Below are 16,337 nucleotides of genomic sequence, written 5' to 3'. Positions count from 1 at the left end.
AATGTTTTAAAAGGATCCAGATCTCTCGTAGAAAGAGCCGACATCATAAACCATCTTTTGTTTACAGTAATCTGATTACATCTCTCGCCCGGTGATGAAAACTGGTGTGAGCAGAGTCCATTTTTTAAGTGTTAATTTCCATTCATTTGAAGGTTTCGTCCTAATAAATATATAGTGTGTATCTACACATCACATTATTGCTGATTTTCCTGCTCTCCAGAAGGTCGTTGGTCCACGCACGCGCTCGCCGTGGCAACCGCCCGAAGAATAAATTCACATTTTTTACGTCCGTGAAGCAAACACAGCATCCGTGATTCTTGATCCGCGCTGAAAACACGACTAGGAAACGTTTTACGGCGTCGCGATCGTCAGTGACGGGAGACAAGTGGTGATAAAGTAAATTATAACAGTCGCTAAATTAGACATTCTGTTAGGAACCGAAGCAACAAGCTGCCGAGTTTAAGACCGATTTAAGAGACTTTACAGCTCGAGTTTCTGTTCAGAGATCTGCTCAGTGGTCCAAAAGGATCAACCGTTAGCATAATCTCAGCGGGATTAGATTAATGCAAGGATCACGGTTCCCTGCAGGCACGTGAGAACGGCGGGACTGAGCGGAGAAATCCTGAGAATCAGAGGTGTGAAGATGAACGGCTTTACTGAGTAGTTGGTGACAAACCGAGTATCTTTGGTTGTTTGGTGCGTAGAAGCGGCACTTAGACGGGTTTTCCTGCGTTCCTGGCGTTAATAAAGGCCATGCCATGAGTTCTGAAGTGTGTGTTCAGGTCTGTGGCCTTTTCAAAGTGTTTGCCGCACACCTTACAGGCCAGCGCCGCCTCGTCGTCCTTCCCCTGGCCGGCAGACGGCTGACCGGAGGGAGACGCCGGCTCAGATCCGTTCCAACTGCCCTTCTCGTCGTGGTTCTTGACAGAAGAGGCGGGTGGCTGCGCGCTGGGCGCTTGCTGGCTGTCGCTGAAAGCATCCCGGACCTTGTGGGTGATGAAACGATGGCGGGACAAGGAGGATGTGGACGTGAAGCAGGCGCCGCACTGCAGACACTGCAGCTCGCCGCCCTCCGCCCCGCCCCGCCTGTGTTGGCCGATGTGCTCCAGGAACGTTGCCCTGTCCTCCGCGGTGAAGCCGCAACAAGCGCAGCTAAAGCCGGACTCCGGCTGGACGTAAGGAGCAGAAGAGGAGGAGGATCGTAGCTTCTTCGCCGGACTCGTCTTGTCTGCGGGCTCCACGTCCTGCTCCACCTTCACGGCTGCCCGACGCCTCCGGCGACTCACCGAACCGGCCTCCTGCTCTGAAGAGCTTCCAGCCTCGTCGGCTCTCTGCGTGGAAAACAAACGGTTTTAGGTTGATGCGTGGGATCTCCCTCTTCCACTTGGTGTCAGAAACCCAGGAGCTCACCGTCAGAGCGTCCTGGCCCGCGCCGTGCCTCAGCTGGAAGTGCCTCTCCAGCATCGCTCTGCTGCTGAAGGTCTTCTTACTGTCAGAACAAAATCTACAAAACACAACTTGGGTTCAACTCTTCACTGAGTGACGAGGCAACATTTGGAGAGTTCGCCGGAGCCTCGTGGACAACAGGGCCCCGTACGCGCGGAGGATCCACGACACTTACTGGCAGCGAAAGCCCCGGCTCGCGATTTTGTGCTTGTCTCTGATGTGGCGCCTCATGCTGGAGGTGGTGGTGAACGAGCTCTCGCATCTGTTACAGGGAAACTTCTTCAAAACCTGAGGAATTCGAACATAAACACGAACGGATTACATCCGAGAGGAAAGACGAGCCCGACGGCTGCAGGCGGTGCCCGGACCTTGCCGTGCTGCTGGCTCATGTGAGCGACGTAGTCCTCCTGTTCTGAATACTGAGTGCTGCAAGCTCGACACTTCCACCCCGAAGCGGCCTTCGTCCTCTCGGTCTTCACTTTCTCTTTTTCCACCCACTCTTCCTCTGAGCTCTCCAGTTTCACCGACGCGGCCGGAGCTGCGGGTGACGGCAGCTCCTCTTTTACAGGGCGACTCTTGTGGGTCTGAGGAGCGGAAGGAGTGGAGGTGTAAGCTCAGATATAATCCATTCATCCCAACACTTAAGCTCATGGGTACCTTAAAATGATCCAGCAGGGAGCTCCTCTGCGAGAACAGCTTGGTGCACTCAGGACACTTGAACACGTGAACCTTCTGATTGGTCAAATGAGTGTCGAAATGGGAGTAGAGCAGCGGCTTGTGCGTGAAAACCGTGTCACACATGACGCATTTATAAATCAACCTGTGAGAGACGAACGTTAGGACATCAGTGTGTGTGTGTGTGTGTGTGTGTTTTGTACATATACATACATAGCCTGTCCATGCGTCAGTGCTGGATGTTGAGCGGAGATGTGGCTCTGAATGCTGGGGGCAGATTTGAAGGCCATGGGGCAGCTGGGGCACTTGTGAAACATGTCGCAGTGAGCCTGCTGGATGTGAGCCTTCACCGAGTTCAGCCCTCCAAACACGACGAGGCAGCTGGAACATCTGCAGACAGAAAAGTGAAGGGTCCGAGCCGCCGGCCGGCGTACGTTTATTCACTCGCGTGACCAGGTTTCCTACCTGTACCCGATGCGGCGGGAAAAGTGCAAACAGGTCTCATGCAGATGCTTCTGAAACAGCTGCTGCTTGGTTGAGGCTCCACACTCTGGACAGATGTGGGGCGGGCAGCCTTGGTGGATGCGCTGGTGTGCAGCTGTGCTGCAGCTGTTGGGGAGGAGCATGGGGGGCGAGCACTCTGAGCATGACTAAACAACAGAGGTGCAAACACAACGGTGGGAATCAGGTTAGAGCTCAGTCATCAGTATTCACACTTCCTTTATGGATTACCACACCTTAAAGGTGTGGATTACTCGTGTAACCTGTGCATCTGTAGTGGTCTCTAGAGGGAATGAATGCCTTGCAGGCAGAACTCAGGGCACTAAGAAGCCCACAAACCCCCGTCTCTGCAGACCAAATCAGCGACATCACAGCTGAGCTTCCTTCCTGATATTCTGACATCTCTCCTCTGATTGGCTAACAGCAACACAACTCTACCACTGACTCTGTCTGCTCTGCAACGTTGATGTTTTATGTCCACAAATACCAAAAGCCTGGAGGAGTTCTGCTGTGTGGTGGAGTTTCTAATGCTAACAGTTAGCTTCTACTAGCTGAGACCTTCTCTGCTGTTTCCTGGACGCTAAACCAGCAACAGCCTTCCCCGTCGTGAGTCCAGATGGGTGAATCCATGAATGTTAGTGACAGTGTGACGTAGATCTGTCAGGATTTTCTATCCTAGAGTTTCACCGTCTGTTTTCTATCAGAAGCTACTGCAGGAGATAGGTGTAGGAGACTATTCTCATGTTCAGCCTGCATGGAGAGTGACCCGTTAGAATCAGAAATAGTCATTAAAACAGGGGTTCTCTGTGTTCCACACCTTTAATGACCTGTCTGGGATATTTGTGGTTAGCCGTGTGTGAAACAAAAACAAAACGGTCCAGAGCAGAGGGGAGAACTTACAGTACTGTGGGCGGGTTTGACTACTTGGAAATGGTCGTAAAGCTCGTCTTTGCTCCCAAACTGAGCCTGACACTCGGGACATTTATTGCTGCCGTGCTGAGTGGCCTCTGCCTCCCTGTCGGGCCCTGCCGCATGACGCGCCGGAGGCGACGGCTTTAAACCGGGCTGGCCTGCCGTGGAGGACAGAAAGCAAATCAGAGATAAATTAAGACTATTCACGTCAAAAAACGCCGACCATCGAGGATTCCCTCACCTGCAGCCGCTGCTTCCTGTTGACCGATCATCTGATCCACGGGTACGGGTTTCATCACCAGGTGGGAACACTGCATGATCAGACCCTTCTCTTTGTGCTCCCTGGCGTGTAAAAGCAAGCTGCATTTGTTGAAGAAGGCCAGCCGCTTGGCGCAGTGGTTGCAAGTCACCTCGATCCTCAGCGAGCGCCGATCGTAGTGCTGGGCCAGACTCTGCTCCAGGGCAAAGGCATCGCCGCACTCTAGACAGCGGTAACCCTGAAGGGGAAGTCAGAAACACAAGGATGGAAATGGGCGGATGCAGATGTGTTCTCCTTCCCTGCTAGATGTACGCTCTCGATGCTGACACAACGAAAACTGACCTGTGCAGGGAGAGAAATGCCCCACTCTGACGGGAGAGGAGAGCTCAGATCCGGTTTATAACAAGGCAGCAGGTTCTTGTTGTTGAGGATTTTGTTGAAGGCTTCCACCAGGTTGGTCTGACTCTTTGAAATGATGGCCCCGGTGCTGTTGACTATCGATGCTGGCCTGTTGCTGCTCTGCTGATGGAGCTGAGACAAGGGGGCCACCCCGTTGTTGAGCGTTTTCTGCCCGAGGCTGCGGAGGTTTGCTACAGCTGAACCGGCCTTGGCGGCGGAGACGGAGGGCAGTGCTGCGGTTTTTGTGATGCTCACGGCTGTAGGAGACACTTTAGAGCATTTCTCTTTGCCTGTACGGGCACCTTCTTGTGCCGCTGCTGCAGGTAAAAGCTCCTTTTTGGACTTTATGTTCTGAGATTCTGAAGGTTTTGAACTCTCTGCTTCCTTTGAAGCAGCCTTCCCACTCCTCTTTGGCGCCAGACCAGGCACCGTCCTCGTGATGCTGCCTGTGGGCATTTTGATTTTAACTTTGAGCGGTCTTGGAGGAGATGAGACCGTCTCTGCGATGCTAGGAGCCACTGTGTCCTCTCTGTCAGCAACACTGTTCTCCTCCTTTGAGTTTTCTTTATTTTCCGTCACTTTTTCACCTGGACTTTCAGAGTCCTCCAACTTCTCTTGGCCGTGATCTCTTTGAACGAGATCCTCTTGGTGATTTTGTTCCTCCTGATTCAAAGTGAGGCCTGAATCCGCGTCATGGCTGCCGTTTCTGTTGGTAAACAGAAGGCCGGTCTCACTGGGAGGTGGGCTCTCAGGCGAGTCTCTCTCATCAATCACGTGTTCTGGGTACTTCTCCTTTTGGACTGCTGAGCTCGTGCGGACATTGGAAGGCAGGTCATGGAGGTTCTGAGACTGTGGACCGGTGACAGGAGAGCTGATGATGGTGGCACGAGGTTCCTCATCCTCATTTTGGCCTTTATTTGGTGATGAGAGATCAGGAGGGTGTGAAGCAACACCAGGAGTGTTTTCATGAGACTCCATTTGATCAAAATCAAAATTTCCTTTGCGTTTGAGTTTAGGAAAAGAGGACATCATGGAATCTGGGCTCTCCTGGATCACTAGTGGACTCCCTAAATCTGGCTCTGAGTCATCTTCATCTGTATATGTTGTGTGCTTGACTTCAGGTCCTAGATCCGTATTTTGTGGTAAAGAGGAGGCTAACGGATCACAAGGATACATTTCACCACGTTGAGGTGAGTGGGGGGAAAGTTGAGGGATTGCTGAGGGAGAGGAGGAAGGAGATGGCAAGGTGGTACCAGCAATGGATGAGGCCTTTGGGTACAAAAGAGGCTTTAAACTGTTCACAATGGACTCAGACCCAGGCTTGGCTCCTTTGTCGCTCTCTTCATCACTTGGTGTGGACCTAAAAGACAAAGGCTGGGACCAGGACTGTGCGTCAGACTGTCCCTCCTCAAAGCCATTCGCAATCTGAGCCTCCACAGCAGCACCGACAGACAGTTTGGCATCGAGATCCGAGGTGAAGTCCTCCAATTTTCCCGAAACCTGCGAGACTAAGGCACCACTTGTGGGGTCGTCAGAGCTACTCCTGGCAGGTTTGTCTTCACTCTCCAGGGACTCTTGTCTGACCGTGTTCTTCACGATGACGCTGACCACAGAAGGCTCCCCTTGAGGGGCTGCGGAGTCAGGGAAGCATGCAGAAGCTCTACTCTTGTTCTCATGGTGTCCATCAGCAGCCTGCTCGTCCCGGTGTGCCTCCGGGTTGGACTGAATGGCTTCTTTAGCATCGATATCAGGAATGTCAAAGGCTGCCAACAAGTCATCAAAATCTGGCGTCTTCATGTCCCCCATCGCCAGCGGAAGACTCCGAACCTGTCGAGACAACGGACTAGTCACCCATATAGACATCAGTTACGACTGCGCCGCAAGACGGTTCGAGCGTGCGTACAACCGAACAGCTGGTACCATGTGGCTCGGAGAATCAAAACTTTGGAAAAACAAGCTGCAGGTTCTGATTTACACGAACTCACCAAGTGCAAAACAAACAGGAACGACTGGGAGTTCAGAGAAATGTCAAACTCTCCTGTCACGCTGCAACAAGTGGCTGCTAACGCTAACAGCTAGCTTAGTTAGCGATTAGCTGCTAGCTGGCCTAGCTAACGTCAACGAACTGTACTATGAAAAGGCGACGAAAACACGTCATTTGCTACGTGAAACAATTAGATATTGGCAGCAAATATCTGACGCAGAGTGCGTCAAACTGCGTTTGCACGAACCGCATCTGAGAGTTTAGCTGTAGTTACCTGACGGTTAGCGAAATCGGTTCCTGACTTTCCTGGTCGCCTAAGTTTTCTGTCAACAACTTTGCGACGGAGGGACAGCGTCCGTGTTCTCACGCGCTCCCTCAACCGGATTCTGAGCTCAGTTTACTTCGGAGTACTTTTGTTTATCCTCATTATCAATATCTGTATATCTATATATATTTAATTACTTTTGATAATTGGATGTTTGTGTTTATTACTATAAATGTGTGATATAAATATAAATGTGATATATATCACACATTTATTTATAGTAATAAACACAAACATCCAATTATCAAAAGTAATGAAAATATGTTAAAATAAGATTTTTTCTTTTATAATTATTAAAATGTCAGTCTTTTGTATTTCTACTAACAGGTCTGCACTCGGTTTAAACTGCACCTGGTTTTACAAGATATTAGATTTTGTTCAGTCGACTAAACTAACAGAAGTACCACGGATACAAAAATGTAAAAATATCCAAATTTATCTGAGTTTTGATCAAATGTTAGATTAATACAATTTTTAGATGATTTTCTACTTTTTAACTCGTTTTCAAACAAAACTTTTCCAGAAGCTCCGTTTTCTACTGAATAAAGTACTCGCTTTATTGTTGTGTAAATTTATTGAAGACATGTTACTGAAGGTATATTACAAAAAAACGTTAAGCACTCGTGTTTGTGTTAGGATCAGAACAGAGTTTACAGACATGAACAAAACGAGCCATTTCTCAAGAGAAAAGCATTCATATTCCCACATCTCCCATTTATTACGCAGCTCTTCCATCCAAGTGTTCATTTCTTTTTCTCCTCGTCCTTCTTGGTTTCAGGCTTAGAGCCAGTCTGTGAAGCCAAAGAGCCCATGGCGTTACGGATCGCCTCATTGTTGGGGTCGACCCCTGGGAGGTTTTCTAAAACACTCTGAAGGAACTCTGGATCCTGCATTACATCATAGTCTTCTTCGTCCTGGAGACACAAGAACAAAAATGTTGTTTATATTCCGACAACATTTTTAACAGGAAAACAACCAGTGCTGACCTTAGCCTCAGTGGAGTCCACATCTCCGCCTGTATCCATGTCCTCTGCAGCGAAGTCTGCAGGACAAATTTGGACAAAATACAAATAAATAAAATAACTCGTGTGCGTTGACTGCGGTTCTCTAGAAAAACAGACGTTTTTAACCTGCTCCTGCTCCCTGCATGGACATCTGCAGAGCGTAGGCAATCTGCTCGTCCTCCGTCATGCGGCTGAAGTCAGGCAGAGCCGGTGTGGTGGAGCCCGTGTGTGGAACAGACACCTTCAGCAGGGCGTCGTCGGACTCTGAAGCAGGGAGAAAAATATGCAGCGTTGGCACGCTCACGTTCCCACGTCAGACCAAGGCAGGAAGCGTAACTCCAGCCTGTGTTTGTAGGTTTCTCACCGTCTGCTACAGGGGAGGAAATGTTGGCCTCAGCAGCTGACGCAACAGCAGCTCTGCGGGCTTCGTCCTCCTGTCGTTGCCTCTGCTCCTCCATGGACACACGAAGAGCCTGGAAGAAGAAAACGAAAACGTTTCCAAGACTCGATCCTAAAAAACATTTGGGAAATGACAAAAAAACGGATGAGTCTTTGGACGTGTCTCCGTTTACCAGTGCCAGCTCTGGATCCGCACTGGGATCCACCCCAAACTCAAAGTCACTGGCGCCCAGACCCAACACGGCCCCCCCTTCGCCGGCCAGGATGGGCGAGGACAGCAGGGCGTCAGCCAGGCTGGGTCCAGGAGGTACGGTGACCAGGTGGGAGCCCGCTCCCTCTTTCCCATTCAGAGTGTTGATGAAGGCGGTCAGCTTCTCTGTGTTCCTCTCCTGCAGCAGATGGAAACGATAGGATCAGGCAACTAAAAGACTCGGTGTGGGAAACACTCGAGATGCTGCTAAATTACCTCCTCGCCAAAGTTAATGATATCCACGTTGACTTTTTCTTTCTTCAGACGCTTTGCCATTTTGACCAACTGCAAGAAAATAAGTATTTAACGTCAGCAGAAACGGTTTATTGAGAAGTTGATGACTCCTCCTCTTAAACAGCATCCGTTTAAAACCACCATCAGCGAGGACATCAGACGAAACCCGATTCACACCTTCTACATCTAGCCCAGTTGTTCCTCAACGGTTTTCACAGGAATAAAACGGTACAAACATTAGGAAGTTTTGTGGAAAGGTTTAAAATAAATATTGTTGCAGAACATCCTCAGTTTGGAGAAATAGAGATTAGTGCCTAGTAGGGCTGCAACTAACAACTATTTTAATTCAAAAATACTTTATTAATCCCAGAGGGAAATTGATTGCTGTAGTAGCTCAGAATAATAATAATAATCAAGTCATCAAAGAGTTGTTGTATATTACAATGGCTGTTGGCAGGAAGGATCTCCAGTAGCGGTCAGTGTTGCAGCCAAACTGAAGAAGCCTCTGACTGAAGACACTCTTCCGTTGTCGGACAGTCTTGTGAAGAGAATGCTCAGGGTTGTCCATCATTTTCTTGACTCTCTGGAGAATCCTTCTTTGCATTATCTCCTCCAGCGGTTCAGAAACTGACGATACTCTGGCTGAGTCCTTGAAAGGGCTTGGAGTTCCTCCATCTTGTTGGCCAGTGATCTCACATCACCCATTATGATCGATGGAAGAGATGGTTTGAATTTCCTCTTTCTCTGTCTCCGTCCCGCTCTGCACCCACGCTTCTAGCGTTTTAGCTCATTTGGGATTTGTGGCTTCAGTTGAGGTATTATTTCAGCCTTTCCAATGTTAAAGAGCAAGTCACCCCCAAATCACATTTTTTTTGCTGATAAACTAAATTAAGGAGTGTCTAATCATGCTACAGACACATGTCGTCAATTATTTGGCAGTTCAGTGCATCTTGGTTAAAATTCAAATATTCTGCCTAAAACTGTCAGTGTTGCGCCGTCGTCAGGAAAAAATTCTGCACTGTATTTGAATTTAAATCTGCTACCGCTATTGGCTAAGAGGTATGCTATGATGTCATCTGGTATATTATGATGTCATAATGCCATTGTGAGCCTGTGTGTGTGTGTATTTGTTAGCGGCTCCGCCCTCTCGGTCTGCCAAGCAACAGCATTTGTTGCATTTTTCAAACATGAAGTGGGAGTGAAGTAAGTTTATTGTAGGGGGTGACTTGCAGCTGCTCCCGATTGTAAACCAGCTTGTTGCCATGGTTACGCATCATAACAAATGCTCAAAAAGTGAAAAAAGGTAAAAAATAGCAGTAAAAATCCTCCAAGCGTCACAGCACCAGAAACAGAAAAGTAAAGTGTCCAAAAAATACAGTTTTTCTTTAGAAACTAGAAGAAAAAATGTCCAAGAAAAGGCAAAACTTACATAAAGTCAACAGAGCTACTCCAACATGCAGCCGCCCAGAGCAGCGCAGTTCCGGAAAATAGTCGACTAGTCGACTATACGCGAGGACTGCTTTGCAAATAACGCAGGTCATCTTTTTATTCGCTGAATCCCGGCTAGAACGCTCCCAAACTTTAGATGTTTTGGTACGCGTAGCTGCTGTGTCGGACGCCGCAATTTCTGTTAGTTGAAGCTCAGCAGAGAAGCTATTGCACATGTGCGACTCTCGGCAGAGATTGTAATGAAGTGAGATGCCTCACTCGGTCAGAAAAAACACGTCCGGCGACAACGTCGACGAATCGTTGCAGCCCTAATGGCTAGTCTGAGAGGGGCCAAAACTAAAGCGGGTTATATCATCATGAACACCGTTCTAAAGATTTACATGGCTGTAAAATTTGAATAGCATTGTTATTCTGGCAGAATATTATGGGATTCCTGTAATAAGTGCCCCAGTCTTCTAGCCTGGTCTGACAGACTCGTCCTCAGAGAACTAGTCTGGTTCCTCACAGGCAGAAAGGCACACGGGGGGCGGGACTAGCCAGCTCAAAAATAACCAATCAGAAAAAAGGTGGAAAAGCCGACTGTACCGCTTGATGCTGCAGCCAAATAAGGCTTTTAGCGCTTCTGCTTGGTGTGGTTTTAAAGACACGTTCAAGTCATTTAGAACAGAAAAGAGCTGCAGCGACCTCCGCTTCAGACGCCGTGTTTATGATAAACTCAGCGTTGCGGTGTGTACGTGTGACATACGCTGCTCAGCACTGATTGGCTCAGTTAGAATTCTCAGGGGTGGGGTTATGTCAGGCTACCAGCCTTCACAGGAAGTGCTAAAGCTAGCTGATGTTGCTACTCGTGCTAACAGATAACTACAGAACTGCGTGTAAATAACTGTAAAATAGAACATTTGCAGCGATTAGAAGGGTTAGAAAATAGCACCAACATTACTTTTTTGGATTATTGAGTCAGAATTGTTTTAAGATGGCAGTGATTCGGTTCTGATCAGTCTGGCTGGAATTAAACAACTTCTCCACACTGAGGTTGCTCAAAAGGCGGTCCATAAAAGGGTAAAAACTAAAAACAGTAACAACAAAAATAATAATGGCTCTTAATATTTTATTTTCTTTACTTTTAGCCAATTTACATTAAAAGAATAACCCATTTGATGGAACTGAGGTATTTATGTCTGAACTTGACTCACTTCTTTTTCGTTGTCCTCCACCGGGCTGCCAACAAACGCAATAATGCGCATCTTGTGGTTTTTGCCCTGCCGGTGCTTCAGCGCCAACTAGAGAGGGATATGTTGTGTGTAGAAAACATAAAATCCAAGAAACATCAGTTACAGAATCTCTTCACATGAAACTTTTTTAAAGTCTGTTAGAAAAGCTGAAACAGAAAGATAGTTGCAGTATAACAGCGGGTTAAATAAGGCTTATGAAGACTGTTTAAACATAAGGTTTTGACTTTTTCTGAGTGTGTTATCAAATTTACCAATTCAGAAACCAAAGGCTAGAGCAAAAGTCTTAAACACCCCCTGATAACTATTTATTTTCAACATTTCTCCTCGAGGGAACACTAAAAGCAGACGCACATGTGCCACCCTGATGCCGGTGCAGAAACAGATGTTTCCCCGAGGCTGCACAGCGTGCAGCTTGGACAGTATCCTCCCCGTGTCTGGAGTCAGTGTGGTCAGCACCTCACAGTTGCTGCACGTGAACAAAACAGCAACATAGTTTTATAATGTTTTAAGGGTCAGAGCACAGATGAGAGAAACAGGATGTCTCCTACTTTGCCATGGTGATGAGGCCCACATTGTTTTCTGGGTTACTGCGAGTCTTGGAGTGACAAACAATATTAACCGCATCCTGCTGAGCCTGCAATCTGGTGGGTAGGAAATCTCCATTCCTCATAAACTCGCTGTTGTCCACACTGAGCAAAATAAAACAAAAATGAGACAAACACCAGATTACAGGTGGAAATGTATGTAATGTACATACGTGAGACAAAGATGTTTAGCAAGACATAAAGCAACTAAGACCACAAAAATGTGTTCACACTAAAAAAAAATGGAACAAGTATCCAAAAATAATCCCCTGTTTGTTCATGATGGTAGAGAAACCAGTTTAGATCAGATGATGCCCAGCTGAGCCAAATCACAATGTTTGATACAGGATGTCTTCTCTTATTGTTTACAAACATCTCCTCTGTTTGCGAGGTTTACAATGAAGTCAGGAACATGAAGCCACGCCGCCAACACTTTGCTGAGAGAGCACAAAGATGCCAGATCCTCTAAAATAGGAGCTCAGTGATCCTGGACTGTCTCTTTTCACCAATGACAACACTACGATAGAAAAGGGTTGATCACTATCAACACACTACGCAGCGAACCTATTATCACCATTACATTAAGCTGACTTCAACATTTTATTAAAACATTTGATAGGGATGTAGGTGCAGCGTTTCAGACAGAAAAAAATCACATTTATAAACATAAGTTTAATCTTTGGCGAAATATAAATGTCATCATTTCTGTCATTTTAGGCGAGAAAGTAAAACAAACGAGAAGCTCAAATCATTAGCAATTAACTAACTTTAGTCTGGTTGATCAAATAAAAGCTTCAGTGGGTTCATTTGAACCCCAGACAACAGGATGATGAATGACTGGTTTGAGTTTTGTTAGCTAGCTAATGCTAGCGCGTTAAACCGTGCCGTAGAGATTAGGCGACATGCGCAGCCTGAAATAATGGTCGTGTCATATTCAGTCAAGGAAAAAACAACACCAAACTCTAAACCGCTGGCATAAAATCAAGAGCTTAAATTTCCTCGCCTGGAATAAAAATGAATTGCTAGCTTTGGCTAACACCGGGAGTGACTCAGGGAATAGCTCAGTTACACAAACATAAAAATGAGCCCTTCCGTAGACCACAAACAACTCCAAATGTTTCATTTTTCTTATAAAAACTTTGTTAAAACTAATTTAGCAACACTTTCTTTTGTTGTTTGCTTATATTTACTTCAAATTCCTTACCAAACCATAGTACTTTCAAGCACCATCTTGATCGTTTACGTCCAGGTCAGCGTGATGGATTATGGGACATGAAGTTATGTTCTTCATCTTGTTTCATGGCAGGTGGAAAAGCAACGTTATGGTTCATTACCGCCACTAGCTGGTCTGGAGAAGATATCGCGGGGAATGTTTCCTTATGTGTTTTTACTAGTATTACCAGTACATTTCTATTGTTCTCAGTTTTTTCTTCATTTGTAATCATTTTACTAAATCATATCAAACATTTGTTAATGGATTGTTGGACAGATACATCTTTGGCTGATTTGTCAATTAAAGAGCAAGTCACCCCCTACCAGAGTATTACTCTGCTCCCACTTCCTGGTTGAAAAATGCAACAAATGCTGTTGCCTAGCAGACCAAGAGGGCAGAGCCGCTAACAAATACACACACACACGCTGTGTCTCAATACAGGGTCTGCATCCTTCGAAGGACCCAGCCTACTCGGCCGACGTGGGCTGGGTCCTCCGTCGGCCCAGTAGGCCGGATGTTAACGGCTGTGATTTTGGACAGGCCTAGCCTTCATGAATTCCTGCCACTCCCTCAGCGAACTTTCCGTCGCCTAGCAACCGTGGAACCGCTGAGCAGAAGGGAGAAGGAACTTTAAACGATGGAGCTCGAAGTTTTATTTACCTTTTTAATCATTTCCTTGATTGTTGGAGAGCTAATTCAGAGAAAATACTTTCGACAAGCTGAGCCTGAGCAAAGATGTGATCATAGTTTTTAATCCTTTCTAAGGGTCTTAATTTGACCAAAACCGATTTATCACCTTTTAAGACTTTTCAGACCCAGCGGATACCCTCTAGTAAACAATTCACATTTGTAAACAAAAATAAAATTCAAGAGTTTAATACAGAGCTGATTTTATTTAGATTTCTTTTATATATACATGTTTAATCTTTCTTAACCATTTTTTCTAGTAAGCCTTTCAAAATTCTCCCTTCTCTCCTGGGCCCTCTGCTGCTCTGCCTCCCTCTGCAGCCTCAAGTCCTCCCTGATCAGCTCCAGAAGCTGGTCATCGCTGTCACCTTCCCCTGGATGCCCATTTTCTCCAGAATAGTCTTAACAAACATGTAAGAAAAAAACAGGAAGAGAAAAGAGGACAACGGGTTATTCCTTTCATGTTTTCGCAGAAAAAACTAAACTTAAAATATGAGATGTTATTGTACCTCCATGCCACAGCCGCCGAACACTTTGCTCCAGTGATCATGTGGTCCATCTTCGCCCTAAGCTTAATAAATTCCCTGGTTTTCTCTTGTCCCTAAAATACAAACTTCTATTAAAATCAGGGGGAAAACGTAGCGGGAGAAGTACGACACCGAGCGGCTGAACATACGAGCCGAGACCGCGATACGAGCACTTTTACTGTAACATTTCTGACTAAAATAACGTTCATGTGTCACAAAAAGCCCTTAACCTAACAGTTTTCAAGTTTATACTGACATTTTTATGCGCAATCCTCTCAGACAGCTCCCGCTTCACTGTCCGCCATTGTTTTTAAAAGTTCTGCCGTCCGGCCCGCAAGGCATCTTGGGAAATGTAAACCACTGAAGGATACACCGGACCCATCCTGCTTGCCGGCGAAAAGAAGGCCGAATTCGTCGACCGCATTTGAAGGAGTCTTCGAACTGGGACAGGCCTAGTCGCGGCGCTGTGACGTAACCGGTCGACGAAGGATGCAGACCCTGAAATGAGACACAGCCACACACAAGCTCACAACAACATTGTGACATCATATGGTACCAGCAAACATTCTAGGGTACCACTTAGCCAACAGCTACAGCAGATTAAAATTCAAATGCAGTGCAGAGTTTTTACCTGACAATGGTGTTGGGTTATTTATTTATTAAAACCAGTTCACCTTAAGAGAAATCAAACGCACAAAGAGGATTAGAGCAATATTATTGTTCAATTTTACTTTGCAAAGTGGAGAGATGAAATGATACACACCCGAGCATGGTTCACCAGACCTCTCATCGAACCATCGTCCTCCGAGAGTATTTATTAACCAAGCACACACACACAGAGCATATCACACCACATTCCCAAACCGCTCCGTAAGACCAGATGGTAAGCCGTTTCACGTAAGGAGTGAAAACACTACCGTCTCTTCACCCACACAAACCCAGGTGCCTTCAGTCAACATGCAATTTCTCATGGGAGTGGAACCATAACACACAGGACAGCATGATCTGAGGAAGGTCGTTCTCCTCCCTGTTGAGACGGGAAAGCTAGAAAAAAGATAACACTCGCATTGTAATGAAGCAACAGGCGTTTTCACTTGAAAAGGAGGCAGTTATGTTTCTAAGCAGTAATGACAACGAAATCCACTTTTTCCCTAACAAACGGCACAACACTGACGGTTTCAGGCAGGAAATTTAAATTTTAACTAAAATGCACCAAAGTGCAAAACTATTGACTACACGTCTGCAGCACGGTTAGACACACATTTATATAATTTATCAGAAAAATAAGTTGATTCGGGGGTGACTTGCTCTTTAAGAAACAGCCTCATAAAAATGGAAAATGGTTCATGCATAATTAACCTGTTTTCCAAATCCTTTTATCTGTGAACAAAACAATTACAAATGATAAGTTGCTCTTGATTTTTAAAGAAAAGCATCAACCATTAGAAAAACTTTAATTAGTCCATCTGTGCTAAAAAACAAAGCGATTAAAACTCATTCATGCTTAGACATAATCAGACCAAAACAAAGTTTTAGAAAGTACGTTTAATCCTTTAAAATCAGACAAGAGAACATCACCACATACTGTAACTTAACATGGCAGGAGGAACAGGAAGTTCATGTTGTATGAGAAGGCATTTCCGTGACTCCTATGTACATATACACATTTTATACACTGTAAAAATATAGTCATTGAAGCATATAGAACAGCCAGCAACACCGGCTCACCCGCCATGTGAAACCTTCATGTAGAAAAAAGAACAGATTAACCATCCTAAAGCATCTCGGAGAGAATATAGCTAACATACCACAATCTAAACGTTTAATATAAAAGGTGAAGTTGTCCAATCGTCCCTCTTTAGAGACAATATGAGCTAAAAAAGTGTCAGACACCCTTCTGTCAGTTTACAATCCTCTAAGGTAAATTACAATCTACAGCAATCAGTCAGATTAATAAATATACTTCAGGGCTGAAAGACGGCAGGTCGTGGGTCGTATTGCATTACTTTGTTTTACCGTAGTGTCCGCGACCGCCTGCACCATAAAGCACCAACGGGTGCCAAACAAACTGTTCTGTTTCCAGCAAACAACCACTGCTTTCCATTAGAAAATACAAATAATAGTAATAAAATAAATAAAACCTACATGCCACAAAACCTCTAATCAGACTGCTGGAGCATCTTCTCCACCCTCAGCCAATGAAATCACATTTACACCAGCACAACATGAAGGTGGTGAACAGCAGGTCCTCGGTGCT

General features: G+C 45.9%; 2 protein-coding genes and 1 long non-coding RNA gene across 3 annotated transcripts; all 3 read right to left on the bottom strand.

The window, feature by feature from the left end:
* Positions 1-492: 492 nt before the first annotated feature.
* LOC107379718 (zinc finger protein 687a) lies at positions 493-6,567 on the bottom strand. The gene is made up of 11 exons (XM_015950605.3): positions 6,451-6,567; positions 4,136-6,019; positions 3,776-4,031; positions 3,523-3,692; positions 2,587-2,771; positions 2,335-2,511; positions 2,104-2,266; positions 1,815-2,030; positions 1,622-1,734; positions 1,411-1,504; positions 493-1,331 (listed from the first exon to the last, which is right to left on the bottom strand). Exons 2-11 carry the CDS (start codon positions 5,996-5,998, stop codon positions 714-716), a joined length of 3,855 nt encoding a protein of 1,284 aa, XP_015806091.3. The 5' UTR covers positions 5,999-6,019; positions 6,451-6,567; the 3' UTR covers positions 493-713.
* Positions 6,568-7,056: 489 nt separating this feature from the next.
* LOC107379742 (26S proteasome non-ATPase regulatory subunit 4) lies at positions 7,057-12,992 on the bottom strand. The gene is made up of 10 exons (XM_015950645.3): positions 12,858-12,992; positions 11,618-11,758; positions 11,421-11,535; positions 11,031-11,117; positions 8,371-8,439; positions 8,078-8,293; positions 7,870-7,978; positions 7,632-7,769; positions 7,488-7,543; positions 7,057-7,415 (listed from the first exon to the last, which is right to left on the bottom strand). Exons 1-10 carry the CDS (start codon positions 12,881-12,883, stop codon positions 7,245-7,247), a joined length of 1,128 nt encoding a protein of 375 aa, XP_015806131.1. The 5' UTR covers positions 12,884-12,992; the 3' UTR covers positions 7,057-7,244.
* Positions 12,993-13,739: 747 nt separating this feature from the next.
* Positions 13,740-14,549, bottom strand: LOC139069894 (uncharacterized). The gene is made up of 3 exons (XR_011520568.1): positions 14,337-14,549; positions 14,063-14,154; positions 13,740-13,954 (listed from the first exon to the last, which is right to left on the bottom strand). It is a non-coding gene; the product is annotated as an uncharacterized lncRNA (long non-coding RNA).
* Between the last annotated feature and the right edge of the window lie 1,788 nt (positions 14,550-16,337).

Source organism: Nothobranchius furzeri, chromosome 5 (assembly GCF_043380555.1).
Source record: "Nothobranchius furzeri strain GRZ-AD chromosome 5, NfurGRZ-RIMD1, whole genome shotgun sequence".
NCBI lineage: Eukaryota > Metazoa > Chordata > Actinopteri > Cyprinodontiformes > Nothobranchiidae > Nothobranchius > Nothobranchius furzeri.
The sequence above is the reverse complement of the archived record's forward strand: the minus strand, read 5'-3'. Positions and strand labels throughout refer to the sequence as shown.

Coding starts and splice junctions, on each gene's coding strand:
- LOC107379718 (XM_015950605.3), bottom strand. CDS start 5,998: ATGGGGGACATGAAGACGCCAGATTTTGATGACTTGTTGGCAGCCTTT. Junction 4,032..4,135: donor GCATTTCTCTCCCTGCACAG/GTCAGTTTTCGT, acceptor CTTCCCCTTCAG/GGTTACCGCTGTCTAGAGTG. Junction 1,332..1,410: donor CGGGCCAGGACGCTCTGACG/GTGAGCTCCTGG, acceptor TTTTCCACGCAG/AGAGCCGACGAGGCTGGAAG.
- LOC107379742 (XM_015950645.3), bottom strand. CDS start 12,883: ATGGTGCTTGAAAGTACTATGGTTTG. Junction 8,294..8,370: donor TCATTAACTTTGGCGAGGAG/GTAATTTAGCAG, acceptor CATCTGCTGCAG/GAGAGGAACACAGAGAAGCT. Junction 7,416..7,487: donor TGGACTCCACTGAGGCTAAG/GTCAGCACTGGT, acceptor TTGTGTCTCCAG/GACGAAGAAGACTATGATGT.